At 40.8% G+C, this 27,997-nt stretch overlaps 2 protein-coding genes across 4 annotated transcripts; one reads left to right on the forward strand and one right to left on the reverse strand.

Moving 5' to 3' along the window:
• Positions 1–240: 240 nt before the first annotated feature.
• On the reverse strand, positions 241–5,224 carry LOC125899895 (DCN1-like protein 1). Its single transcript, XM_049594567.1, has 6 exons — positions 4,687–5,224; positions 4,372–4,540; positions 2,998–3,128; positions 2,828–2,910; positions 2,059–2,155; positions 241–1,136 (listed from the first exon to the last, which is right to left on the reverse strand). The coding sequence occupies exons 1-6, from the start codon at positions 5,030–5,032 to the stop codon at positions 1,057–1,059; spliced, it is 906 nt and encodes a 301-aa protein (XP_049450524.1). The 5' UTR covers positions 5,033–5,224; the 3' UTR covers positions 241–1,056.
• Positions 5,225–12,694: 7,470 nt separating this feature from the next.
• On the forward strand, positions 12,695–27,871 carry LOC125899883 (transcription factor Dp-1-like). 3 transcript variants are annotated; one of them, XM_049594540.1, is made up of 12 exons: positions 12,695–12,829; positions 14,899–14,984; positions 16,448–16,514; positions 18,064–18,185; positions 18,997–19,118; positions 19,261–19,426; positions 19,577–19,723; positions 19,810–19,878; positions 22,186–22,337; positions 24,648–24,814; positions 26,564–26,642; positions 26,745–27,871. In XM_049594540.1, the coding sequence occupies exons 2-12, from the start codon at positions 14,973–14,975 to the stop codon at positions 26,881–26,883; spliced, it is 1,242 nt and encodes a 413-aa protein (XP_049450497.1). In that variant the 5' UTR covers positions 12,695–12,829; positions 14,899–14,972; the 3' UTR covers positions 26,884–27,871. The 3 variants fall into 3 exon arrangements, with proteins under 3 accessions (XP_049450497.1, XP_049450496.1, XP_049450499.1); XM_049594539.1 differs by lacking the exon at positions 12,695–12,829 and adding an exon at positions 13,962–14,083 and having other exon boundaries at positions 26,745–27,870; XM_049594542.1 differs by lacking the exon at positions 12,695–12,829 and adding an exon at positions 14,302–14,320.
• The last annotated feature ends 126 nt before the right edge of the window (positions 27,872–27,997 follow it).

The following is a 27,997-nucleotide window of genomic DNA, read 5'->3' on the forward strand; positions in this document are numbered from 1 at the left end:
ATAACATACAGATATGTGCCATGCAATCCTAAGGGTCTGTAATGTCTTAACTTTAAATTTCACTTAAATGCTTTAGCATCGTTAACGTTTCGGGAGGGCTAAAAACAAAACACTTTGCCCGACAGTTAGAAAGAAAATCATCCTTTGAAAACAAAATGCTGTGGATTACGTCACACGTAGGATTCAAGACCCACTCCCGACTGAGATTAACCTGACAAATGAACACCACGAACCAATATATCTAAATTAAAGCACTGCCTTTACTTGTGTATTTGTGAAACCAGCCCAAGGTGACGTAAAATGTGTTTAACATGCTTTCAATGAGAAGCTCACAATTCCATGACTTGACAGATCCACCTAGCAATTAAACCAACAGCATATCATCCACAATATTGAGGCATCCCGTTAGAGATCTTAGCATTTACTGTACATAAAAGAATCATCTGTTGCATTTATAAATTGAATGTATTTATATTATTCTTCATATAGCTCTCTTTGTAAACTGTCCCAATAGATACAGTATGTACAGTAAAAACTGCAACAGTTCTGTTGGTGCTGGTGTAGTAAGCACTCTGTCTCCAAGTTAGAGTAAGACATGGGAACTTTGCACAGTCACTCAGAGCTTCATATAACAAAACAAAGCTGACTTAAAACACACAGTTTTCTCCTCTCCAGTCCTTTTAGAGTACACACAGCCAGCGAACCTCCTCTCAGCGCTGTGTCCATGCCCACTTACAGGGCTGTGGCCTGACAGGTAGTGCTCCTCCTGGAGCAGAGCAGAGGGGCGTCCAGGATGCTGAGAACACAACAGGAGAGACAACGGCGACTCTGGCAATGTCTGTATGACACCTCAGTCTCCCGAGGACAAGAGATGTGGCCGGTTGTTCTCATAGTTTTTTACTCAGCTCCCTGAAAGGTGGTTTCCTGACAGTTTCAAGTGCTTCTGTTTTCTCTCTGCAGTCTACGATTTTCACTTTTTTTGTACAAGTCTTAAAAAAAACTATGAAGTCACTGTAAAAGAAACAAGGTTCTGGCTTTCCAGAGTTGGGATTGGATTTAGAGAGTTTTACGTTTTGATCCCGTTACAATTGGTCGCGCGAATTCCACAAAATCATCTATAAGGACTGGCCATGCTCCTGAGGAAGACACACCAACAAGATCTCATTAGTGTCACAGTGATTTAAATACATCCATATTCACAGCATTACAGAGACAGCAGATGGAGCAATGCTAAATCTGGCTGAATCCAAATGTCCATCCTCTTGACTTGTGGACTGAGCCCTTCAGTTGCATGCACTGTGACGTGTTTACCGTCACCTCGTCAAATCTGCGAGGGGGCAAGACTGCAATGTTGTAAAAGCTGCTGATAGACGGGCCACGAAAGTTGATGATCTTTAGGCCCAGTTCAGACCAATGATTCGCGATGAGACAAAACCGATTTAGAAAGTTGCAGAGAAAAGTTGCAGTGGTGTGAAGTAGCTGTCTGAGCTCGACTAAAGCCGGCTGATGGTGTCAGCTGCAACTCAATTGGTCAAATCGCCGCCGGCTGTTTTAGACTGTAAAGCACGTCACCTGTTTCAAAAGGCAATCAGCTTGTATCCACCGGTCAAGTCAAAATGGTTGTACTGTGGAAGGTGCTCCGTCCCTGCCGAGCCCTCTGTTTCTGTCCTCACGGTGTGCTTGTGTTGGACGGTGGGTGCTGCTGCTACTCGCTGTATGTGCTTATGCCCCCTGGCAGGGTTTTAGAACATTGCAGAACGGTGCCTGTTGCGAGTCTTTGGTCAAAAGTTTCAGACTCAGTGTGCAAACGTGACTGACACAATGTGTGGTCGTAATTATTTTTAGGTGTGAAACAATTTCAAATGAAAAAATCAGACTCAGTGTGCAAAGGCCTTAAACTGCAAAAAGTTCGCTTGAGGCCCCTTGTGAACTGGATGAATTGTGCATTCGGACGGCCCTCAACAGTCGCAGACTTCTGGGAAACAAACATTTGGATTCATTTGGATTTGGAATCTGAACATTTGGATTCAGCCCCTGAAGGAAATTTGTCACACTCACCTTCCTCATCATAGTTTGACATGTCATCTGCAATCATGTTACCAAAGTCCAACAATAGGTTCCATGTGTCCTTTGGGATGGATCGTTTATGGTGTTCCTGTAAATGACAAGTGCTGGTCAACATATTGGTATAAACATATTCACAGCTACTTCTGTCACCACACAAACTCTTTTTGCCTTTAAAACTCAGTATAAAGTGTAAACTTAAAGTCCAGTGGGGCAGCATGTGTTCTGAAGTCCATGCGTCTGCAGGTTTTCATTCCAACCAAACACCATCTGGTTGCACTTGCTGATCCCCCCGAGGTCGATGTAATGAAAGCTGGCACAGCCTTAGCCAAGTTTCCCATCACTGGGGCAAATACATTTCAATGAGGGAAGCACCCATCCAACTTTCTCTCACGTGATATCAGTTCCAACCCAGGCATCTTGTGATACCAAGAACAGATCTAATACCAGTGCATTTTTCAAACTTGCATAAGTAGGCGGGCGTGTAGAGACAAAAAAAAAGGGAGAATTGCTGCGCCCAAGTCTGATAATGGTTGGGAAAACCCTGCCGGTTATTCTGGCATCATGTTGGGGACATTCGTATGTGTAAAAACAAGCACATTAACACAACGCGCAATATCGAGGTCGGCAAAATGATCGAGGTCATGTCCATGGCCGATACATCATGGCCAATACTTGATCTGCATTTTACGGTCAGCACATTTGCTGATACCGATTCAACATATTTAATTGGTGCATCTTTAGTTTCACTTCTCTGACTCACCAAAAGGAATCTGTTCCAAAGATCAAGGAACTTAAATCGTCCTGACAGAACCAGGTTCCAGTAGGCTACGGCCATGTCCAAGTCTGCACACAGACACAAAACACAACACTTAGTCCCAACAGTTTGTAATTCAGTGATACCAGTCAGCAAGTTGTCACTGTCACTCTTACCTAGACCCTTCTGTCCAGGATTTTTGGCGAAGTTAAAGGTGAACTGGTAGAAGTCCTTGAACTTCCCGCTGTCTTTGAGCTCCTGCTCTAATCTTGGCAAAAGGGCCTTCAGTTTTTCAGGGCTGTCACACCTAGAAAAATAGACAGTTTGAGCAATGAATATGCAAACTCTGATTAAATACACACTTGAGCTTTCATATTCTGGTTGTTTGGTCGATTGGTTGGTTGATATGCTCTTGTCTGACCAAATTCTCATTGGTTGGACATTCGCTTGTGTTACTTTAATAAAGCTGTGTGTCCACCAAAGCATTTCTTGTCCCATCTGAAAATGGCAGTTGTTGTTTTCCGGTACTTGTAAATGTCCTGTGTGACAGCCAGTCTTTGTGGTATTTGTCCCGCCCCTTCTCCACTGTGATTGGTCAGCTGGTGGCACTGACCAGCACAGTGTTTTAACCAAAGTTAGACATTTTTCAACTCTTGTTTTTAGTCAGAAAAAATGGATAATGGATCACTCTGGACTTAACTCAGTTTATAATGAGTCAAAAAAGACGTTGCTTTTGAAGGCCAGATTATAAAGCTTTTGAAAGGAATAGAGTCACACTGGAGCCCTTGTTGAAGCAGCACAGTGGCTCAAGTTAGCTACTGGATTAAATATAGTAAGTCTCTCTCACATGCAGCATTGCAGAGATATTTAATGTTAGTAATGTTACGCTGCATATGACATCATCAACCCCAGGGTTAACTTCTATAGTGTCCAGTTTGTCAGGTTTTTCTCATCAGTCCAGTTCAGTGCTTAGTGGTGAGACAGTCTCACGTGTACAGCTCAGCTGAACACTCCCAATGATACAGTACACAGTTTATTTTCAGATAATATTACAGCCAGTGTCACATTTATTTTTCGCTCAAGGCAGTCCACTTGCCCGAACACATTTGCCCCAGAAAGTGTTAATGTTGAGCTCTGTGACAGGAAAAAAAGCCTTAGTAGACACACAACATGCAGAATTCCCCCCTCAATCAACTGATTGGTGGAAAAGAAGGTAGAATTTAATTCAACCAAGATTTTTCTTGATTGATTACAGCCCTGACACACACCGACCACCTAAATCAGTTGCAATATGACCGTCCTGATGCTAATGACAAACTGACCGAAGTTAACTCTGACACATGAACCTCTGAAGTCAAAACACTGCAGCTCTTCCACTGAGTCATTCCACGAAGACACAGAATACCCAAGCTGTGGTTGAGTGGCTCTATATATAGACAACCTTCCCTCTCTGGAGCTACACTAAGAGAACCACCATGCGAAGATACTTCAGGCACAGTGTTTATGTCCCACTTTGGAGCGTGTCTCACGCTGTTGATGTCAACACTCACCCCAACTCTGTCATTCCATCCAGAAATTCCTTCTTGGTGAACTCGCACTGAGTGGCCGCACGAAACTTCCACGCGACAACCAGCACGGTGATGCTGGCTGGATCCAGCGAGAGGTCATCACAAAACTGCTGGATCCCATCGATACCAATCTTATTCTCATCCTGGGGATCTATGAAGGCAAAAAAACAGTTACACTGACAGTTGTTGCAAAGAAGTAGTGTCTCTTAATGTTCAAAGAACACAGTCCTTTCTGGAACAACTCTGTTGTAGTAAATATTTCAAGTTACAGCGTAAAACATAGATGTTCCCACTAACCTTTGTAGCGATTGTAGAGCTGCTCCAGCTTTTTCCGGTCTACTGATGTTTTCATGGATTCCTTACAATAGAGATCTGGATTCTGAAAGTAGTTGTCGGTAGCAACTTCTAGTTTCCAATCATTCTGTGTGAGGCAGTACACAGCTGTCTTCTCCCCAGCCTGTGTGAAGGACATGAACTGCCGTACCTTGTCCCTCTGCGAAGACTTCAGCTTATGCTGTGTAAGTACAGGACATGGGCTGTCAGACACGGGAGCGATCAGACCAGTGAACACTGACAGCAACACACAGACACAGACGGAAACACAGACAAAAACACACAGCGAGACGCACACATCTACAGGCATTCAGGCAACAGTAAGGACAGCAAAGCGCTCAGAAACACTCATATTTCAAAAGGTTAGTCTGTCACACTAACACACACACATCATAGGTGGTGAGCCAAGACGCTGTGCTGGTTAATTATGTTCTATCCAAAAGCAACATGGGCTTTTCTGAAGGAGGATGTTGTGGATTCTCAAAGCATATGCTGTACCCGGGAGGGCCCCTCAGATAACTACAGTCATAGATGTAACATGAGCAGGGAAATGGGATGCCATCACCCAGACCTAGAGGTGCAACAAGTCTGGAGTGTAACACAAGCACCCTGCCAAAAATACATGGCAATATTAAAAAAAGAAAAAATCAAATGTCACATGACTATAAGCATGATTTCTATACTGATATTTTCAGCGGTATGAAAATCTGCACTTTTACAAGATGTGTGCACATGAAATTGGTTATAGATGCAAGAATGAAGAGGCGTCCAATGTACATTTTACTCGGCTAGTGTCAGGGTTGGAAATGAACTATTTTGTCCACCTGCCATTGGAGCTGGTGGACTCCAAAATCTACCAGCCACTCAACAGATTACCATTGTTTTTTTTAAGATGGCGAGTGAAGCAAATCTAGCAACCATGTGCACATTTTACCAGTGTTTGGCTGATGGCTGGTGCTAATCTAAACTCTGGCTAGTGTCCGCCAGCAAAATAAGATCAGAATATGTATCATTAAACTGTAATGCCACGATTAAAGACCAGTGATGAACAACAGTTAGCTTTGAGTTCTTGAATGTTGTATGTATGGTAGGGACTGGGTAAAGCTGCAAATTAATTGCCCTTGTGGCACAAATAAAGTTGTCTGAACTGAAGTGAAGACAGTGTCATACTTGAACCTAATTCCAGGCCATTTCTGGTTTCCTAGCCCTATATAGATATCATTCTTGGTTGATGATCAGTTAGTTGACTGAAATTAATCTGCAACAAATTTGATAATCGATTAAGTCATTTTTTAAAGAAAACACATGTCAAAACTCCAGTGGTCAGCTGCTCAAGCGTTAGGATTTGCTTATTTCCTTACTCTTCTATGAAAGTAAATTAACATCTCTGAGTCTGAGACTGTTGATTTAAAGTTGTCTGAACTTAAGTCATACTGTAACCAAATTCCAGACCATTTCTAGTTTCCTAACCCTGTATAGATGTCATGCTTGGTTGATCATCAATTAGTTGATTGACTGTAATGAATCTGCAACAACTTTGATAATCAATTAGTGGTTTAAGTCATTTTTTTAAAGAAAACAAATACCCCAACTTCACTGGTCAGCTGCTCACATGTTAGGATTTGCTTTTTTCCTTACTCTTCTATGATAGCAATATCAATATATCTGAGTTTGGGACTGCTGATTTCACAAACAACCCATTTGAAGACACCACCTTAGGGCTTTTCAAAACTGTGTTGTGGCCCTTTTGCTATTTACTTAATGAGTAATAAACAGCAGAGTGACTGATAATGAAGATAATCTTATATCCCCGCCATAATCGATATCATCCAGTGATAAAATCACCATGACACCTCCTCACAGCAGCTGCAGTATCTGAGCACTTGCACTTCACTGAAGAAGAGCAGCATTTCCTGAAACCGGAGACTAAAACTGTGAGTTCACCAAGCTACTAATGACTCCACCAACCGCCATCGATTATTCTTAATAACACCACATGAAGTCAAATGTCTACACTGGCTGCTGTTCACACTGCACGGATTATTGTGCGACCAGATGGGTAACGTTAGGTTAGCATTGTCTACACAGCACCAGCTAATAACTTCTACTGGCTAACGTTAGCTAAGTTAGCCAGAATGTATCACTGACAGTAACTATAGGGGACAGTAACACGGGAACACACTGTCAGTATGGTTATGGATAAGCCGGGATTTCACTCAAACTACCCCGTGTCTGTCTGTCTTTGTGGTCCACCGACTGACCTGTTCACAGCCGAAGTTACAGACTGCCAAAAAGGGACGTGTAGCTAGCTAGCTACTCTCAAAATATCAACTGACCTTCCCTGTAATAGCAGCGAACACAAGTAACTAGTCATTGTAGGCTTGTCAAAACGCGACACGGCATGTACTTTAATACTACAACAATATTCTTCAATGTAAGCCTTAATGGCACCAAAGCCAATGCCCGGGTTTGTGTTTATTTTGGTTACCTACCATTTTCACACCCGCTGTTTGACCAGTTTGGTAGCCCGACTGACGCTCATTCTGCGCATGCGCGGAAGTAGTCGAGCCGCTGTTGTAGATTTCAGTGGAAAGATGAGGTCTGCAGCAGCTGCTCTGCTGTCACCTGCATTTTTTGTAATTATTTGCCAAAATGCATCCATGTGCATGTATGTATGAGAGAACGTGAGATTTTTTTTACACTTTTTGTTACATCATGTAGTCACACCATATATACCACAGGACTCCCCCCCCACCCAAAAACTGCAAACAACACTTAAACAACACCCACAGAGATACCATCCCAAACACTATAAAACATGACATCAGTCCTTTCCTCACCACACACCAAACCAAGTGTCCTCATAACACACACATTAGCAAACAGTTAATCAACGTCCAAATCGACTTATAATAAGTGCACTCCAGCTCCATAAGAACAACACTTCCAAGGGACCAAAAACTAAAAGTGAATCCCTCTCAGACAAACAACTTAATGCCGAAGCAAAGTGGGCATTCCAGGGGGCCCCACAACTCCAGATTTGCTGTGTGTCAGCTGGTTCATGGTTATTTATTTTGCATATGTATGTGGAGAGGCATAATCAACTGATGCAAAAAAAAGGGCAAGATGGGCCCTATTCTGTTAACTAATCTTGAGGCCCTGCCTTGAAGGGCCCCCCTGTGTCAGGTCTATAGTTTGAGATCTTTATTGTTTTAGTTCTGTATTTAATGCATGTGCCTAAACTAATGTGTTGAATCATATTACCACTCAGTGAATCTGGGGCGAGACAGTTTTCAGGCATAGAACAAGTGTACACCTCACACAAAGCGTATGAGGGACAGGGGGTCCCAGCTGCTCATTTTCTGCCCCCTTCACTGGCGAACAATGCGGAACTTGAGTCTCCATATGACATGAGAAAAAACCCACAACAGCTCATCTTATGAGAAAAATGTGATATGCTGTATGCACGCCTGTTGGGCTGACTCCCGCTCAGCTGAGTTTTATCTCATGTGAAAATGAATACACCCTTCAACAAGTGTGAAGGGTATATAGATAACTGATAGAGTATCTGTGGGTGGGTGTCAGTCTTTCTTTTTTGAGTTCACTCAGAGGATGTGGAGGGAAAACTGCTGTCATTCATACATTGTGAAACACATTCATGGGTGTTACTCTGACTGTACTCAGCAGTTTGTGGGGCTGTTGAATTGTATTTTGTTATACTGTGAGATGTTTCTAATATTAAGTCTGATACAATCTAATATCCCCACAAAATACATCATACAAAATTATTATTAAGTTGAATCAACACCTCACAAAAAACAAAAGCTGAACACTAAAAATGTTGTTATGTTACTGCATAGTTTTTAGGTTATAATGTTTAGTTTTTGTTAAAAATTTTTTGGAGAGGCAGATTCGACTTTGCTGTCATTTAAGAGGTTATAGTTTTGTGGTGCTCTTGAACTTTATTGCGTTATACAGAGAGATGTCTCTAATATGTCCAACCCACTCAAATCAGAGAGGGTTGAGTAACTAATAGTAACACTTCTCAGTATAATTCAAAATAATTCAGCAGCACCACAACCTTCATGAAGATAGGATTTATTTAGAACTGTTGTATTAGACTGCTTTAGTTCTAGCTAGGTGTACCTAATAAACTGACCACTGAGTATATTTGTAAGTTGTAAATACCCTACTATTTGAAAATACTAGTAAAGAATAGAAGCTGGTGATTTGAGGGATGTTTGACTTTTCATTAAATTACTCTGTGAATCTCATTGTCAATCTAATAAGGCAGCACATGTGGCAGACAACTTACTGTACACTTCAAGCGCACCTGCATTTACTAGATCCCTATTTATGAGCTCCATGACGACCTTAAATACAATGCAAGAGAGATTCAGCAGGCATCATGAAAGGAAATTGTCAAATTATTAAAGACAAAACAAAGGTTATTACTTCTCAAAGGAACATTGTCTTTGCAGCAAAACTGGCCAAATTTAATACAGCTGTTTACTTTCAAATTGTACAGTAATTACAATGACTTTAAAGCTACACTGAATAACCTAAAATACTAAAGCGGGCTATTAAAACTTGAAGGGCAGTATCTGGCGGTAGCGATTTTCATGGTATGATGACCATCTCAGAAAATATTGTGGTTTCATGGTATCAAGGTATTACAGAATTATTATTATTATCTGTCAGAATTACCCTCAAAGGAATTAAAACAGATGGATTTCTGGTTAAACAAACATTTTACCACTACATTTCAGACTTTAAAACAATGTTATCATCCAAGGACTTTTCTGTGAAAGGGAAAGTGCCAAGAGATATGACCTTCGGGGTAAACATAAACTGGCACAGCAGCTCACAAGAACAACCCTTAAATCTATGAGTGTCTCAGTTTGTGGAGTAATTATGTGGAATAGTTTGGCCGAAAGCATTAGAAATAGTAAAAGCCAAAGTGAGTTTAAAAGAAAGTTTAAACAACAGATGTTTGATTTGTACAGTAGGGGAGATGGGGGTGGTTAAATTAAATTAAATAAATAAATAAATAAATAAATAAATATAGGACAAATGTAGGACTGTTGAAGGAGTTCGCAATGTTTTTGTTTGTTTGCTTGCTTGCTTGCTTGTTTTTTTTTTTATTTATTCATTTGTTGTTATGTATGTCTTGATGGTGTCTTTATGTATGTATGTAAATGGGGGATGGAAATTTAAAAGCTATGCTTCGTCCATCCCCTTTTCAGGCCAGGCGTCTGGTGTCTGTAGTTTGTTCTGTCTGGTTGCTGTGGTCTGGTGTGAAATAAATGCACTTTAAAAAAAAAAAAAAATGAAGTGTGTGTAAAAAGTCTCCCTTTTGAATATAATTTAAATAAAGTTGAGATTTTCTGTCCAGTTGCATTTTTTTTCACTATTGTAATGTACACCATACAATAACCATCACTTTTAATATCACAGTTTACCCTGAAACTGGTACATCGTTGCAACCCTGTGTGACAGTTGGAAAGAAGGTGGCTGATTACTGTTTGGCATGTTTGAGGGGAGAAGAGGTTGTGTAGAGCAGGTTAGGATTTGGATCATTTAGGTTTATTGATGTACCAAGGATTTTTGCATTGGGCTCTTTTTTTATTTATTTTTAATTTTTGATCCTGCAGACCTTCTTGGATTTACTCTGTATCAGATCTGATTGCAACTTGACACACCGCTTGAACTGAATTTTACCTCCCAGCTCATATCTGATGTTGTCTACACTAATTAAGGATATAAACCATTTTGTATCCTGCCATGCAGTCAAGGGGTAGCCATAATTTGAAAAACACAGAGGCCATTCTCCCAGTGCATGTTACCACCTCTCAAAAGTGTTTGACAGCTTGAGAAGTTTGTGAATCTTTTTTTCTTTTGGCAAGACACAGAGCAGATCATCCATTAATTGCAGGGCTGGTGGTTTGATCCCAGGCTCCTCCTGTCCACTTGTAAACTGCCTTTGAACCTTAACTGCAGAGTACCTTGCATGAGGTCTTGCTGCCATCGGTGTGCACATGTGAAGGAGAGGCACATTTAAAGTGCTATAGTATAAAAAGTGCTAGCAACGTCAATACAGTCCAGTCCAATTTTATTTTCAGTATTTCTCTGTTCATTTAAATGATCAATTATGTTTCTGTTAATTCTGTCTTCCACCATTTGGTTTATGGCTCTTTTGAAGCCTTCACCACATTGACAGGAATTTTATTCTGGTGTAGAAATGCTTACTCCATCTATTATGTTTTAATTTAATGAATAAATGATTTTTTTCCTGCCTGTGTTGAATTAAATATGAGTGTAAAATGCCCTAAAACCCACCATGTGTAATTTATATGTATGATAGTAGGTATAATTGAAACCAGCTCCCCTTAGACATGGCAAAATATACATGCACTCAATGATTTAACATCAACCAAAAGCATAATCTATTGACCTTTGACAGCTTTGTGTGTCTTACTGATGCTAGTCTAGTGTACAAAGTGATTAATGATCCGGCTGCTCCTCCATTAAAAGAGTTTATACAACTGCGCTCAGACAGTGGGAGGACATCTTGGCCAACCAACAGAGGCGACTGTGCAGTACAACACAGATCTACTGAGTTTGGTAGATCAGTCTTCTCTGTTAGAGCTACAAACTATTGGAACTCAGCACCAAGGGAGATAAGACGGTGCAACAGGTTTGCTGGTTTTAAACTGAACCCTCTGAAACCTAGAGAGACATTTGTTTTCTTGTGCTGTGTTCAGGTGCCTTTCACAAGCATTTAAACCTTTCAAATCTCAGCAAATTGGTTTGGTTTTTTTTGAAAGCAACTTGGCAAGAAATGTCACGCTTATTACAAGAAAACAGTGAAACCAAAAAACAACAACATCAAAAAACTAGGGATAAAAGCCTAGAGAAATGTTTTTATAATTATTATAACTGTAGTATTTAAATTAGATTACAAAAAAACTCTTTCTCTCTGTATATTCAGCACTTTTTCAGGCTATTTCCATCTTTGTTTGTTTGTTTTTTATTACCTTTTTTCAACTATTTGTCAGGAAATTTTCTGTAACTTCTGCTAATTTCTTGCTAATTTTTGGATCCTTTCTTGTGAAGTTGCTCGTTGCCTTTGTCGTGTGTTCTTTAAAGGAATAATTTGCTCAGGTTTTAAAGAGTTAAGATGAAATCATGGCTACAACCATCACAATAATGAACTCAAACACTTGATCTAACATTATGAAATCTTGTTATATCCTATTGTTGTGGTGTCTTCGTGTTGTAGTTGTATTGTTGTTGTGATGACTTGATGTTGTGTTGTTACTGCTGAATCTGTTGTGTCGTTAATATGTTCTATTTGGTAATTGTGTGTGTGATTTTTTTAAAATATATAATTGTGTTTTTAGCAGATAAATTATTATAAGTTTCCTGCCCAGGGACTACAGATGTGCAGCAAAGTAATTGTGCTCTGTTCCTGTTACATAAATGAAATAAAAAGAATGTAAACTCCCCCTGGGTGATTGAAACACACAATATGGAGGCCACCATAATAAAAGTTAAGGCTTGAGAAGACAAATAAAGTGGCTTTTATGCAGGTACAGGTCTAACCTTGACTGCATACACAGGTTTGGGAGTTTTCTCATGCCATTCACACACTACAAAGTTAACAAGGTGGCTCTTTGTTGCAGGGGAGAGCCAATTTTTATTTAATCCATGTGTGATCATCCCTGACCATTTTCTAATTTATCTAATGTGTCCTCGGTGCATTTGTGAGAGCAAGCAAAACGTACCTGTGTTCAGAGCTGTCTTCAAAGTACCAGCTTTAGAGAAAAGATAATGAGTAGTGCCCAAGTGAGATACACTCCTGTACAGCAGATGGCGGTGTGTGTGTATTTGAGGCTGGCTGCTCTCCACCAATCCCAGGAGATGCAGGTTGTGGGCATGAACTACTTTGACTGCTCTGCTTTCGTCTCACCGATGCTGTCCAATCAGACGCCGCCATAGCGAGACACCGCCAAGATCAGATTGTGAGACGCGCTGCTGTAGCAAGGCTAGCGGAGAGTGGACAGAAAAGGCTAACAAACAATTTGCTAACTTGTGAAGTGCACCGGTAAGCCGCATTTAACACTTGTGGCTCGCCATGCAGCCGCCGCATGAGAAAGTTCTTGACCTTAAATATCTATTTTACCATGTATTATGTTTTTAAATGTCTTTGAAATACCCTGGCAACACACACGAAGCTAACATAGTAAAATTGAAGCTAATTCGGGCAGTGTTGTCGATGACAGCTGTGGATTAGCTCGCCCGCTAGCTACTAGCTAGCGTATTGGCAGTTGGCTAACAAAGCACTGGTGGTCTTAGCTTTCTAACCGTAATCACTGGTTAGCTCGTTGCTAAAACACTCCGGTGACATTGCTAACTAGCAAAATAATAGTCGCTGCCGTACTTTGTGCGTTAACTTTAACATATCAATTGACAAGTAGCTAGCTTACCGTGTGTAGCAAACGATAACGGGGTCATCAATAGGGCTTTGGTCAGTTTAACACAGCAGTTAACGGTTATTATAATTGAAGTGGCTACATTAATATACTCAACTCGTCTGATATTAAACGGTTTGATTTTTGTAAATGTTTAAACGGACGTTGGTGTCCTGTAACGTCATATATAAGTGTTTAACGGTTGAGCAAATCACACCAGTAACGTTAAATTAAGCCAAAGTTATACATCGTAACTTTAGGTTGATGTTTAATCACAATAAAATAATCAGGCTAGTTAGGTGTGTTTTAGTAAATTTATAATAAAAGTAGTCTGAGTGTTTGTGAATGTAAGCTCACTGTTGTTGACTAATGTGCAGCTGACATGTATCTAACAGTAAGAGACCCATCTCTGTCAGTGAACCACATTTAAACATTAATAATATAATCACCACAAAGTGACAATTATATCAGAAGTATATTGGGTGTGAGTTTGAAATGTCTCATAACGTTTGCAGTCTGAATAAAACACACATTTCTTTTGTGTCATTGGTAACTTTATTTGTTTACTTTTTCAGTGGATGATCTTTCTCCATATGAAAACGATCACTTTTTAATACAGCTTCAATAACGTCACTCGACCTAACAGGGAAATCCAGGCATTACTCACTCTGCAACGCCAAACACAGAAAGTTGACTAAAAAATAAACTCAGGAGTTAAATACTCGACACTAATAAAATATTTTACCCGTGGAAATAACTGCAGAATTATCTAAAAGTACTTCGACATTGCTTAGTTTGTTTCCTGTTTGGTAGGGATTTAGACCTCCTCTTCCTCCATTCTCAAATGCCAACAACAACAGCCGTCGAAGAAACAGGAGAGTGCACTCGTAAGTGCACAAAATCACCATATTAACTTCTTTCACCGTGCGAAACGCGCACACGTTTCTTAAATGTTAACCCGTGCTTAACTTTGTCTGTAATCTGCAGCACGGAGCCAAATAATCGAAAAATTTTGTGTGAATCCTTTCAAAACGTGCATAAGCTAACTAGCTAGCTAACGCCAGCAAGCTGGATCTAACGCTAACTGTTAGCAGGAACAGTTAGCTAGCTGCATTCAACAAAAGGTTGTTCATTGCTATCGTCGTGTGGTATGAATGATGTTACTGCCGCATGCAAGAGTGATATCTGTGGTCGTGTGATGTTATCACTTTTGTCACATTAATAGTTTTGCGCCGGTCCGATAAAGTTAGCATGTTTGCGTGACCTGTAACGTTAGCAGAAGTTCGACGATGCTTCTCCTCCGGACGTGCTCGGTACCTGAAGTAGGCCTTGTGCACACTTAGCGTAGTAAAAGTTGTGAGGATCAAGGGGTGGTTTAATGTGGCTTTCTGTGTAAACCATGCATTCGGAAATACCCCTCAATGGTTCATACAAGCGAGATTGGTCTGAAATATACACATTTCCCGTCAGTTATATCTTATAAGAAGAACAACCGCAACTCAAGCTAACGTTAGTGATGTAGCTTTGAACAGTGTGCTGACAGCAAGCACTTCACATGGGCCTCACAAATAAGTTTACTTTAATTTCACACCCAAAGTAGAGTAAAATATATTTAAATCCAGGAAATATGACACAAAAAATGTGATGTATGGATTAACCCAGAAACTTGTCATTTAATATTTTGCCCCCTTTCTGTCCTCAGGGGTCTGAAAAGTGATAAAGAGAAGAAAATTTTCTTTTTAGCCTGAAGCTCAACTCCCCCGGTCCTTTGGGATCATGGCTAAAGATGTAAGTAACTGTAAACATGGTTTTTACTGGAATAAGGTTGTTTACTTTAGTAGGCACCTTAGCTGGAGGTATATGTGTTAAAGGGGAGCTACACCCGTCTTCAAATTCATACAGGTTTTTCCTGTGGACTAAGACAGGTGTTTCAGACTAGTTAAAGTTCAGGGGACACATACAGCCCAATTTGATCTCAAGTGAGCCAGAAACCATTACATAATACCCTATAAATATTAACCCCTTCAAATTTTTCTTTCATTCCAAAAGCATTCATCCATTTACCAAACCAAAAAGAAAGAAAAATTATGTGTAAATTCAACGGTATACCCTAGTTTTTCCACTTTCAGTTAATCTACCACTCACTTTCATTACATTTGACTTTTTTTTTGTGTGTTTTCCACTAAAGTGGAAGCTATGAAAGAAGCAGGTTAAGTCATCCCCTGCCTTACAATCTCAAGTTTTATCAGTGCCTCAGCAGCAGGGTTCCACCATATTATTTTATGATAGAAGTCCGATACAGATTCTTTTGTACTGGTTGATAATATTTTGCACAATGTTCAATACCTTGTTTTACTTATTGTTATTTCAGAAAGCTGTATCCAGGTCAGAGTGAAAAAACCTCTGAGGCAGTATTTTACTAGAAGCATCTGCTCGCTGTTTTAATTGCTCCTGAAACCTCTCAGCCTCCACATGTGCATCAATAGTAGGTGTGCAAAGTTAGCCAGAGGGCTGGATTGGACCCTTTGGTGGGCTGGTTCAGTCCCCTGGGCCCTATGTTTGACACCCCTGGTCTTAGACAATCCGAAAATATAAGTAGAAATTAACAACTTTCTCCCAAACCCAAAAGAATAGAATAGACTTTATTGTCATTGCACAAGGAGTACAACGAAATTTGCTGTGCCATGCCTGAAATATAAGACAACTACAGTGCCAAAACTCAAATCTGTGATGTCACAGAGTATAAAGTCTGGATCTTCTCCATAGACACTGATTTGGGAAAGATGTTGCAGAAAACGCTGAGAGCACCCAGGGGAATGTTCTGAGTGTATGGGTACATTTTCTGTTTCACTACATAAAACACCACAATAGAATGAAACTACTTTGGGTATATAATCAAGGAAAATACACTTTCTGTGGTTCCACAAAATCAGTCTCCTCTTCATTGTCTATGGAGCAGCTCCAGACTTTATACTCCATGACTTCTGAAGATTGAGACTGTCTTCTCTGGTTTTTGGTTTCTAAAGAGAGAAGCTCATGTTCACAGATATTGAACTTTCCTAGGACATGGAAATAACATTGGAATTCTTCATTTAGGTGGTGTTCCCCTCCAAGTTGCTATAACTTAAGACGTAGCTCATAACCTCAATTTCTTCCTCCTTACTCTTTTTGTTTAACTAGACTCATGTAGTATCTTTAATGTTGTGATTTTTGAAGTGAATGAAGTATATTGTCTTTCTGGTCTTTGGCAGGCTGGTCTGATAGAAACAAATGGAGAACTGAAGGTTTTCATCGATCAGAATCTGAGCCCGAGCAAAGGTAAATAATAGTAATACAGCAATTACACTCAGTATTTTCTAGGGATGCCCTGATAAAGTTTTTTTGCCCAGGAGGCCAGGACCTCTATCCGAGTCATTTAATATTGAGTTCTGTTGATACAGAGTCCCGATTTGACACCTCTGTTTTCCTAGATAATACCGCTGCACAGAGCACTCTTCAAGTACTTTAAAGTTATTAAAGTCAAACTGATATATAGCCCATGCTTTACAGATGAGGTATAAAATAATAAATACCCTCTTAAATCTTTGTGGCCTCATCGCTTTCTTGAGGGAAATTCTCTGTCCATTTAAGAGAGTATTCTCCAGTGTTTGCAGCATTGGTGCATCTTTTGCTAAAGTTATCTAAATTAACTGTGTTCAATTTTTGTCATCTGTGCATCTTTTTTTGTGGATTAAGCTACATTAATAAATTAATTTTATTGGCTTTTTGCTTGCGGTGCTTTTGTTACACTTGCAGTGGCATGGTGAGTTTGGTTGTTGGAAGCTCAGCAACTGTCCCGTTTCTCCTCTGAGCAGGGTAGTAAAACACATGCACCATAGATAACAGCAAAAATCAAGAGACTCACACTGATTGAGTCACACTAAATTTGGTAAATAACAGAAATAATATCATACTGCATTTTGCTATCGTTTATAGCCTGTGGTGTTTTCCCGCGGGTGGGGCTCAGACCATGTTCTCACACACACAAGGATCTCAGAGGAGGGTTGATGATGGCTATGCTCTGCGTTGCTGTGCATTAAAAGTTTCGCAATTAGAAACAGGTGTAACAGCTGATGTAAAACACAGGATTGGATCGGGCTTATACAGTTCAGTATTCCCCATCCAGATCACTTAACAAAAAAATGCCTGGATAGGCCCTGATACTCATCTTTCAGATCACATTAGGACATCCCCAGTATTTTCATATATAAGCATCACTGTACCCTACTCTGCCATTTTACATTTCATTTAACTGCAAAAATATATGATGGTTTCATGTTTTTATCTAATTTAATGCCTTTAAAGTAAAGTCTAATAATTTACCTCTCTAACTGAATATCATTTGTACTATTTTACCTAGGCGTTCAGTGTATTGAGCCTGTTTTTATTTTATGTTACTGTATTTTATTATTATCACTATCATTCTCAATTTCTATTTCCCTTTTTAATTGACTGTTTTTATTGTTTTAAATTGTGTCTTGTTGCTTTTAATGTCTCTGTAAAGCACTTTGAATTACCTTGTGTTGAATTGTGCTATACAAATAAACTTGCCTTGCCTTGCCTTGCCTTTGTCTTTACTGAGTCGGGCAAAAAGATGCTATCACTGGTAATTAAGATTCAGTCCTGAGTCTACCACTGGTCAGATTGGGTTTGTCTGACAATAGTAGTGGTCGTTACATACAGTCTGAATTAAGTGATTGCCTGTTCCACATAGGAAACACTGCTTTTCACACATGAAGGCCCATGTGCTCGTAGTTGGACGACAGGGGGCAATGGAGTATTAGTCAAGAGCTCTACTCATTACTGGTCTTCTCATGTCTCCCATTAGGTGTCCTATCTTTGGTTACTGTCCAGCCTACAGCTGCCCCCGTGGCCAAACAGCTACTACCCAAAACACTTGGACCATCCAATGTGAACGTTGCTGCACACATGCAACATGTGCCACACATGGTGAGTGATTCTCCGCACAATTACCACACTGTATGGTCTAATAATGCCATGACCTACATTTGTATGATAGTGTAAGATCTCTCAATAGATATAAAAAAAAGTTCAGCTGTGTAAACTGTCAGTGAGCAGCAGATGTATTTGTGTGTAGATTTGCTCGCTGGGTTTCTGTGCTGTGTCTTACTGTTGTGTAAGCCCCTCCATTATCATTGTGAGGTGACCGGGCGGAGGGTAGGTGGAGGCAGTTGATCCTAAGCTTATCAACTCTACAGTCAGCAGGATTACACCCATCATCCCATTATATACATGGAATGTATACATAACGGAAATCAGCTTAGATATCACCTTAGTGAAGCAATAAATGTGTATAAAATAGATAATGTGAATTAAAAGGAACTTGAGTCACAAATTAAATTAAGTTATTGTAATACAGCTTTCCTGCTTCTGCTCTGCCTGTCATTCTTCAACAAATGGCTGAACAAATTAAAAGGACCAAACTCTAATTCTAGTTTGTATTGAGAGTGATAAAAAGGGGCTGTAGCCTACAAGGAACAATGTGAGTGGACTCGTCAAGGACAGCCACTTGTCTCTTAATGTCGATAAGAGAAAATAAATCATTGTGGACTTCAGGAGGGCAAGGGATGACCACATCTAACTACACTCCAGTGATTCCTGAGAGGTACAGAATCAGACAAATTCCTTGGTGTTCACATCAACCAATGACTCCGCTGGTCTCTGAACACGAGCGAGCCCCAAGTCAGTAACCACTATGCTTTCATTATTATATCCTTTCTTTTGCTCTTTCCCTTTGTAGGTGATAGGAACACCCCAGAGGCCCACGGTATCCAATACCATTTTGGTTAACAGTCCACATACACCCAGTTCCCAGTTTCTCACTCAGAGTCAGCCATCGGACGCCTCTCCGTGGTCATCAGGGTAAGTCAAAGGGTCCTTAATTTCCTAAGCTTTAAACATCATTGTGAATATCGGTACAAAAGGTAATAAAATATGTAAGTCTGACATACTGATTATTGTGTTTGATGTGAAAATTGAGTAACTTGATCTCTTCTGTTTGTAGAAAACGTGGTAAGAAAGGGGAAAAGAATGGGAAGGGCTTGAGGCATTTCTCCATGAAAGTGTGTGAGAAGGTGCAGAAGAAAGGAGTAACCACCTACAATGAAGTGGCAGATGAACTGGTCGCAGAATTCAGCTCTGCGGACAACCACATGTCACCCAATGACGCAGTGAGTGTCGCAGCTATATGACATCTTCTCATAATGATGCAGAAATATATATCTTAAAAAGGGCATATAATATAGTGCTAGATTTTATGATTATCTTTTAACAATTTAGAATTTGTTGTCAATATTTTGAATGTTGTTTTTCCATTTTAGCATGTCTATGACCAGAAGAACATTCGGCGGCGTGTGTACGATGCACTTAATGTGCTCATGGCCATGAACATTATCTCTAAAGAGAAGAAGGAAATCAAATGGATTGGCCTTCCCACCAACTCAGCACAAGAGTGCCAAAACCTAGAGGTAGAAACCTGTAAAGAAGAATAGCCTGGGTCGGCAATGTCTTGCCTTTTCACCTGTTAATCGTTCTTCCTTTATTGTACCTGCAGGTGGAGAGACAAAGGCGGCTGGAGAGGATTAAGCAGAAACAATCACAGCTTCAGGAGCTCATACTGCAGGTGGGAATGAACTCTTTGTACTTGTCTTTATCTGTGCAGTCCAAACACATAGCCTCATAGCTGTGATGTCAGTTCTGCTGAAGGTGATTGTTCATTCATTCCTCTTCCTTATGGAGCTTGTGAGTGCATGGATATACATTCAGTGGCCATTTAATTATGTACACCCGCAACCCAATACAACAGCTCTGACATAAATTCTTAGCTTTGCATCATCAGACCAATTCCTAAATGTGAGTTAGTCTGGAACATCTTAGTTCATTTTCAGTTTTCAAGGGACCTTATCAGTGGCTGTAGACCAAAATGCCTCTGGACACAATTGGATAGACCTACAACCATTCAGAATGACAAAACTTGATATAGTGCTAAGTAACGGACAAATGTAAACAGACTACAGCACGCACAGATAAACTCTGATGATGTAGCATCAATATAGCTGTTTTCTCATATGAACTCCAGACAATGTCGGAGAATCAGGCCAGGACATTGCCTGTAGATTCTCTTTCACGCATGTAGCACACAACAGGACATTGTCTGTGTCACAAGCATTCTCGTCTACTGGAAGTACTACCTTTGGTCTAGAACGAGGGGCAATGAATAACTGACCAGTACATATATATACACACCAGTAGCGCTCCTAAAAAATGGTCCAAAATCATTGCTTGGTGGCAGATGATATTATCATGGTGGGCTGCCACAAATCAGGCAATGTGTGGGAAACCCTGCATTTGCGTTCTTTCACACAGCTTCTCCAGGTAATGTCTGGATAATTTTATGTTTGCAGTGCATGTGTGGAAGGGGCTCACGTCTGTGAATGAGTGTTGGCGTGTTGTTTTTTTTTTTCCCCTTCTTTTTGTTGGCGTGTTGACCATCAGAATTTGAAGATGGAGCTTTTGCAGAAAGTTCCTCAAAATGCCTCAACAGTGCTCCTCGTAACTAAGCTAGGTTTGTGCTCACCATTCATGTAGGTGCAAGTAGAAGATGTGCAAGCCAAAAGAAAGGTTATCACATATATTACATAAAGTGTGAAGGCTCCACAAGTTGTCAGTCATCGCTTAAAACATGCCCCACATTAGATAAATGTCTGTGAATGGCCAGCTGGGAATCTGTCTCAACAGGAGGGGGAACACATGCATCTGCCAGAGCAAATAAAACATGACGGAGCAGATTTGTCTGGATGCCAGGTCAATAAAATCTGCCTTTATAAAGATAATAGTTTAGTTTTGATTGACGCTGTAAGTGAGGTATTACTCAAAGTACCTCTCTGACGGTGACAGTCAGAACTGAGCTTTATTATCTTTGTAAAGATATAATTAATGGCTGAGATTTATTCATCCATTTACATCTACTTATCTGGGGCCTGGTTGCGGGGACAGCAGGCCGAGCAAGGTATTCCAAATATCCCTCTTCCCGGCAACATTTTCCAGTTCCTCCTGGAAGATCCTGAGGCGTTACCAGGCCAGATGAGATATGCAATCCCTCCAGCATGTTCAGGGTTTACCCTGGGGCCTCCTACCAGTGGGACGTGCCTGGAAAACCTCTATCAAAAGTGCCCAGGAGGCATCCTGATCAGATGCCCGAACCACCTCAGCCTGCCCATTTTCATGCTTAGGAGCTCTACTCCAAGTTCCCTCTGGATGTCTGAGCTCCTCACCCTATCTCTACCATATAGAGGACACTAGTATAGGCTGCTTGTATCTGGTATCTCTGGAGCGGCAACTCTCCCAACCCAGAGGGTGCAATCCACTGTTTTCTGGCAGAGAACCATGTCCTCAGACTCTCAGGTGCTGACTCCCATCCCAACTGCCTCACACTCTGCTGCAAACTGCCCCAGTGCATACTGTAGGTCACAGTGTGATGAAACCAATAGAACCACATCATCTGCAAAGAGCGGAAATGCAGTTTTGAGGTCCACAAACCGGACACACTCTTCCCAATACGACCCTTGCGGGGACCAACACCCACTGAAAATGTGTTTGCTGAGGTGTTGTATTGTATTACATCACAGTGTCTCTATTCCATTACTTCGAAAACATAATAAATGCACCACACAGCTTGATAATGTACATCACGTCTACTAAGTGTGATGGTGATGGTTTAATCAGTGGGAGAAATTCTGTTCTGAACTACAAACCAGTTGCTTCGCTGGAGACATTTCTAGCTCGACTACTCATACAGTTTTATAAATCCAGCTAAACCATGCTGAAGAATATCAGAAATTTTTTGTTTTTGAAATATTGAATGTGCTGTTAATCTGAGATCTCTGCAGCTGCCTCAAAGTCTCAATCTTTGTTTGGTCTTGTCTTACAGCAAATAGCTTTTAGGAACCTGGTCCAGCGGAACAGACAGACAGAGCAGCAGGCAAACAGACCTCCACCTCCCAACTCCATCATCCACCTCCCCTTCATTATTGTCAACACCAGCAAGAAAACTGTCATCGATTGCAGCATCTCCAGCGACAAGTATGTGGTTGTGCTAGCCTTCAGTTTCAGCACTTTTATGTGTAAAGTTTACCTTCAAGGCTCATGTTGTTTTGTTTTTTTTTTTGATCAGTTGCAAAAGAACAGTATATATTGCAGGGATGAATTAGACTATTTCCCCTTGAGCCAGGTTTTAATTTAAAGCTGCTATATACAACATTGAGTCTTACCTGAGATTGCCTGCACACTCCAGACAAACGGCCAGGTCAGCGTCTGCCCAGTTAGCACGAGCTGACACAGAATCAGCTGTTAAACGGACTCAATAAACACACGACACCAAAACAACTTGACTCTGTCCTTAAACCCCCCCAATAAGCGTTAGGTACGTGGACTGTTTATTAAGATGGACGACATGTCGCCACTTCCTCCCACTGTACAAAAACGAAGCCAGAATAGCCTGGATACAGCTGCTGCCATCTTGAACTGGCATTTGGAGCCAGCCATTTAAAGTGTATGCTGTAGTGATTTCTGATCTAACAGGTTCCTGCCCATACACCGCTCCAGCCAATCTTGAGCAGCGTTATTAAAAGCGAGTGCACTGCTTGGCACACAAAGCCGTCAAACTCCATTTTTATAGCATCAACTAACTTATTAAACCAAACTTGAACAAACATCAGGGCAAAGTAACCATCTTTGGGGAAAAATTAATTTGACATGTACTTTGAGTTTTCAGTCTGGCCCATGTCCCCTCCACTGATATGGAGGGGGGCTGGTTTATGACCTATATACTGCAGCCAGTGAACAAGGGGCCATTGAGACATTGAAGCTTCACTTTTGGGCAGCTGCCATGTCGACCATCTTTTTATACAGTCTGTGATAAGGTGGTGTTAGCTATGTGATGCTAATAGTTAGGCATGTCACCATTTGTGTTTTTGTGCGTGTGGAACCCCACCAACTGTCACCGACACAGACACACTGTAGCGGTAGTCTACTGTGCGTCTAGCATGACGAACCTCCCACTGGTTAAAAACAACACATTTGGTCTTTGCAAACAGAAATGATGTGCATTTTAATTTGCATATGGTGTGGGGAAGTGAGATCTGATCAGAATTGGTCACTTGAGACGTATGCAGAGATGAATGTCAGGTTTGAACAGACTGACTTGGAGCTGTCACATAGTTGTATTTAGTGTCTGTTTAGTTTTGTAAAATGTATTATTTGCAGGTTAATAGTTTTCTAGCCCTTGGCAACTAAACCAAAAGTTATTTGGAAATCTTGAGTGCCACATTATTAAGGTTGGGTGTCAAGATGAGCAGGATAAACAGACAGTTTCTTGAGAAGATGACTCAACAGTTCAGTATGTAGCTGATCAGCAGCTAACTTTGAATGTGAGACCTTCCCTGTGGCATCTAAAATAATTAAGGCTAATGTAGGATGAAAATAGTCCTGCCTTGCTACCGGCCCTCCAAACTCTGTGTGTACCATTAATAAGGACTGTATGCTGCCCATGGAACTGCAGGGCATGGCTTTAATGTTGCAGTCTGAACTTAACCTTCTGTGCGACCATGACATTGGCTATTATGATTACGTGCCTTTGATGGTAAAAAAAAAGAGAATGTATTAAATGAGTCTCATCAGCATGGGGTCATATCTAAACTGTCATTGTGTAATCTGCAACAAACACATGCATCTAAAGTGCCACTCCTCTCCAAATGTGATGAAATTGTAACCTGTAAGGCTTTTTATAGCCTTGAATTGTTTCAGGTTTATCCACAAAGTCTGGAGAACCATGTGGTGTGTAATGTTTTCTCAGCCAACTGAAGACAGATCACATCCAACAACACTGTCACATTAGATAAGACTGTGTTTATTAGCCATTTAGCTTCTTAGCAGTAATGGTTTGAGTTATTGTTTGCAAGCACACAGTAAATATCTGTTGTTCTTTCAGCAACAGGTTGTCTTGTTAATGTGCTAACTGGCTAACTAGCGCCTTGAATCCGTCCTGTTGGTCCTCCAGTTTTCAGAGCAACTTTTTGGCTGAGACACAAGTGGCTTGAAGCAATGCAACAGTTGTTCTTTGTCCCCACAAGTCTTTTTGGTGTGTCTGGGCTTTAACATGCCAGTTCTTGAAAGCCATTGGAGTATTTAATTTCTCTCGTCATCCATGCTTCAGGATATATATTGTTGCCACCATCCTGCACTGTGCTACTCCTTAAAACACTGTGGATCTGTTTCTAAATTGCACAATTACCTCAAACCACATTCAGAATAGATGGGGAATTTTTTGTTTGGTAAAAAAAAGTGATGTTTCACCATTTCTTATGTCTCGTTCTTCCTCTTTCTCACCTGCAGGTTCGAGTATTTGTTCAATTTCGACAGCATGTTTGAGATCCACGATGACATCGAGGTGCTGAAGCGTATGGGCATGGCCTGCGGTTTGGAGGTGGGAAAGTGTTCTCCAGAGGATCTGAAGGTTGCACGTAGCCTGGTGCCCAAAGCTCTGGAGCCCTATGTTATAGGTCAGTGCCACACATTTGTTTTTCAAGTTTTTGTCAGTTGCTGTTAAGATTCGGTTGATGCCAACCACATGCAGACATTTCTCTGCTTCTTATAAAAAAAAAAAACACTTGACTTGGTGAACATACAAAGTTTTATATTGCAAAGAAACTACATGAAGCTCAGCTCAGACAGCACCAGTGCTTGCTGAAAGTGGTCTTGTACATTTTGCTGAGCTGTTTTTGCTCAGCGGATTAGTTTTAACAGTAAAAGAAGCAGCAGGTTGTATTACAGTCTACAGGTGGAATGCTTTTACTTTACTTTAGTTTAGTTTCCTACATCTCAGTATGTCTGCAAGCTATGATACAGCTTTTGCCGTGCCTCTCCTTTTGTATGGATGACCACTTTCAACGTGCCTATGTCCCAGTAGGCAGAGCAGTAAGGCAGGTGTCTGGAAAGATGACATAAGAAGAGTAAATACATTGAAATGATAGAGTTTACATTCACAGTGAAGCTGTCCCCATTTCTCCTATTTTCTGGGTAAAATTGCTCCTCTAGACCTCAGTGAAGTCATCTTTTCCATTATACAGATCTCCTTGATTATGTCCATCCATTGTTTAAGACTTGGAGGCTCAGATTTGTACCAGTTGTTTGTAATTGTTTTCTTGCCAGCAAGCCTGTTTTGATTTTATAAACTGTGTCTGACTGACTTGATAGCTCAGCACAATCAAGTGCTCTACTTTTAAACTTTTTTGATGGTGGTTTTGACCCGATAGTGATTTTAATCTGTTTTCCCCTTAACATTTTCTGTGCGCAAATTAAAAAAACAAAGGGAAGAAATCAAAAGTTAAAAGATATCAACTTTTGCGAAAATACAGATTAAATTGTCCCGCTGACTTTTCAATGATTTGCAAAAAGGTGATTTCATGCAAGATGTGTGAGTGGATGAATATCTGTGGAGGAGATGATAACTATTTTAGTGTCTGGGATCCTTCTTTGTATGTTCCATGTTGAAAAAAACACAACATAAAATAAAACAGGCATTTGCTTTTAGTCGGTCACTTCAGTGACTCAGTGAGCTGTAGCGCCACATTTCAAAGCGCTGTCCATTTAGAGGTGGTGGGCTTGTATTGGTTTTAGTTGTCAATGTCTCGCCTTTTGTATTTTCAGCTGGCTCACCAAGTTGACATGCGGAAACAAAGGGCCCACTGCCCAATCTCCAATCTCCATTGGTTAGCTAAATTGAGCCTTTGCCGCTCTGCACTGCGCACCACCCAGGTTGGATAAGATTAGCTAGTGGCAGCACTTATTTGTGATTACTGCTGGTAATGTTGCTCTGGGGGCGGGATGGCATCGCTGTGGAAACATGGTTGCCACCCTGCGGTCTTTTCCCAGATAGCCCTGGGGAGTAAGCAGCTTAATTTACTCACCATGGTGCCGTTATTCGTGGTAATCGCCGACTGAGCAGTGCCACCAGCTAGCTCCCAACAGACCCAGGTGCCGTGCAGTGTAGTAAACTGAAGAGTAGCAAAATTGACCCATAGAACGATTATATGAATAACCCATCAAAAAATACTTTCTTCTGCTAACTGATTAATGATTAACTTCTGGCATCCCTGACAGAAACTAAAACTTCACATAGACTTACATAAGTTGTTGGATAAAATCGCTCCCTGCTGACTCATACAGTGTTTGTGGAGGAGAGTGTTGACTTCATGAATCATCAAAGTCATATTTCTTTGCTGATGGAGGCTTCTTTTTTTTCCCCCCAGAGATGGCTAAGGGTCCCATCAGTAACGTCTATATCACTGGAGGGTCCTCAGCAAATGGAGCCCGTTACCCTGCAAGCAGGTGAGAGGTTTAAACTAATGCTGTGACAGAAAGCAGGAATTGTTCTACCACTCAGTCACCTTTTAAAACAAATAATCCAATTCACTCCTCTTCTCCTTGTAGTGATGGCTGCACTGACGGCACCATGGCCTCCAGCTCCAATGACTCTCACTACAGCGGGTCTCGCGTGGAGACTCCAGTGTCTTATATGGGAGACGACGACGACGAGGACGAGTACGACGAGAACGACGACGAAGACTAACCTGTCTGCGCCTCGCCACTCCAACAAGCACAGTCCTTCAAACCACCTTCACCGTGGGAATTTAGTCCCCTTTTGTGTGTGCTTCTTCAACCTTTTCCCCTGTCTCCCATGCCTGTATTTCTGTCTGGCTTTCTCAGGGGTGTAGATGAATATTGAAAGAACAGAGGTGTATGTTGCACCCACCTTTTTTCTGCTCCTGAATCACGTGCACCTGCACCACAGCTCTGGGGGAGGTGTTGTCTAAGGGAACTGTAGTCTGTGGCCCGGCCACCATGCTGAAGTCTTTGTATGTTTAATCCACTTCTCAATAAGCCATCCCACTAAAAAAAACAACCTCTGTAAAACCTACTGCTGTTGGAGAATGTATAATGTACCTGTTTGAATAGTTATTCCTATTATTTTGCAATTACAAATGGCAGACATGATAATGATGATCAAAATGTTCCAAGATGGCCAAAGTGTCTGCTTTCACATGCCGTGTTAGCGCAACACCGTGGTTTCTGATGGCCTAATGCAGTTGCAACGGCATCGGAGGATGGGGCTCCATCAGATGTGTTGATACTTTCTGTTTTGTGTTCTGGGCAATAATTTGAACTAGTTTCTTATCCTCCATTGTGTTGGGCTGGCTTCCTTCTGTTCTGTAGGCAGCTGCTTTCCTGATCTTGTTTGCTAGTTATTTGTTTTGTTTTTTTGTATTCTGGAGTTGAAGAATTCTCCGTCACCGCCCTGTCGACGCCTTGGTAGTGTTTACAAAATAATGGCACCAGCAAGGTAAAGACTTTTTTATAACCCAGGCTCCTGATAGGTAAATAAGCTTTGTTTGTGAATTACGTATATGGATCCTACAACGATTGTAGCTTATAGTATCCTTTAGAGGCCAGTGGTAAGATAGACCTTCAAAAATTATTGATGTAACAAAATGTGTGGTTGCATAGGTCTTTATTGTACTCCCTTCAAAGATCTCCCTTTTAAAACTTAGCAACACATGTACTGACTCTTCCAAAAACCTTTTCTGTAATCTAATATAAGTTTGCAAATTAAAATATAGATTGTTTTAATAATTTTGTATCTATAATTTATGTGGGTTTCATGCAGAAACAAGAAGGTCGTTTTT

Source organism: Epinephelus fuscoguttatus, linkage group LG13 (genome assembly GCF_011397635.1).
Source record: "Epinephelus fuscoguttatus linkage group LG13, E.fuscoguttatus.final_Chr_v1".
NCBI lineage: Eukaryota > Metazoa > Chordata > Actinopteri > Perciformes > Serranidae > Epinephelus > Epinephelus fuscoguttatus.

Excerpts from the sequence above, each read along its gene's own strand:
- LOC125899883 (XM_049594540.1), top strand. Across the intron at positions 19,724-19,809 it reads AAGAGTGCCAAAACCTAGAG|GTGGAGAGACAAAGGCGGCT; the intron begins GTAGAAACCTGT and ends TTGTACCTGCAG. Across the intron at positions 19,879-22,185 it reads TTCAGGAGCTCATACTGCAG|CAAATAGCTTTTAGGAACCT; the intron begins GTGGGAATGAAC and ends CTTGTCTTACAG.
- LOC125899895 (XM_049594567.1), bottom strand. The coding sequence starts at position 5,032 with ATGCCTGTAGATGTGTGCGTCTCGCTGTGTGTTTTTGTCTGTGTTTCC. Across the intron at positions 4,541-4,686 it reads GCTCTACAATCGCTACAAAG|ATCCCCAGGATGAGAATAAG; the intron begins GTTAGTGGGAAC and ends TTGCCTTCATAG. Across the intron at positions 3,129-4,371 it reads GATGGAATGACAGAGTTGGG|GTGTGACAGCCCTGAAAAAC; the intron begins GTGAGTGTTGAC and ends CTATTTTTCTAG.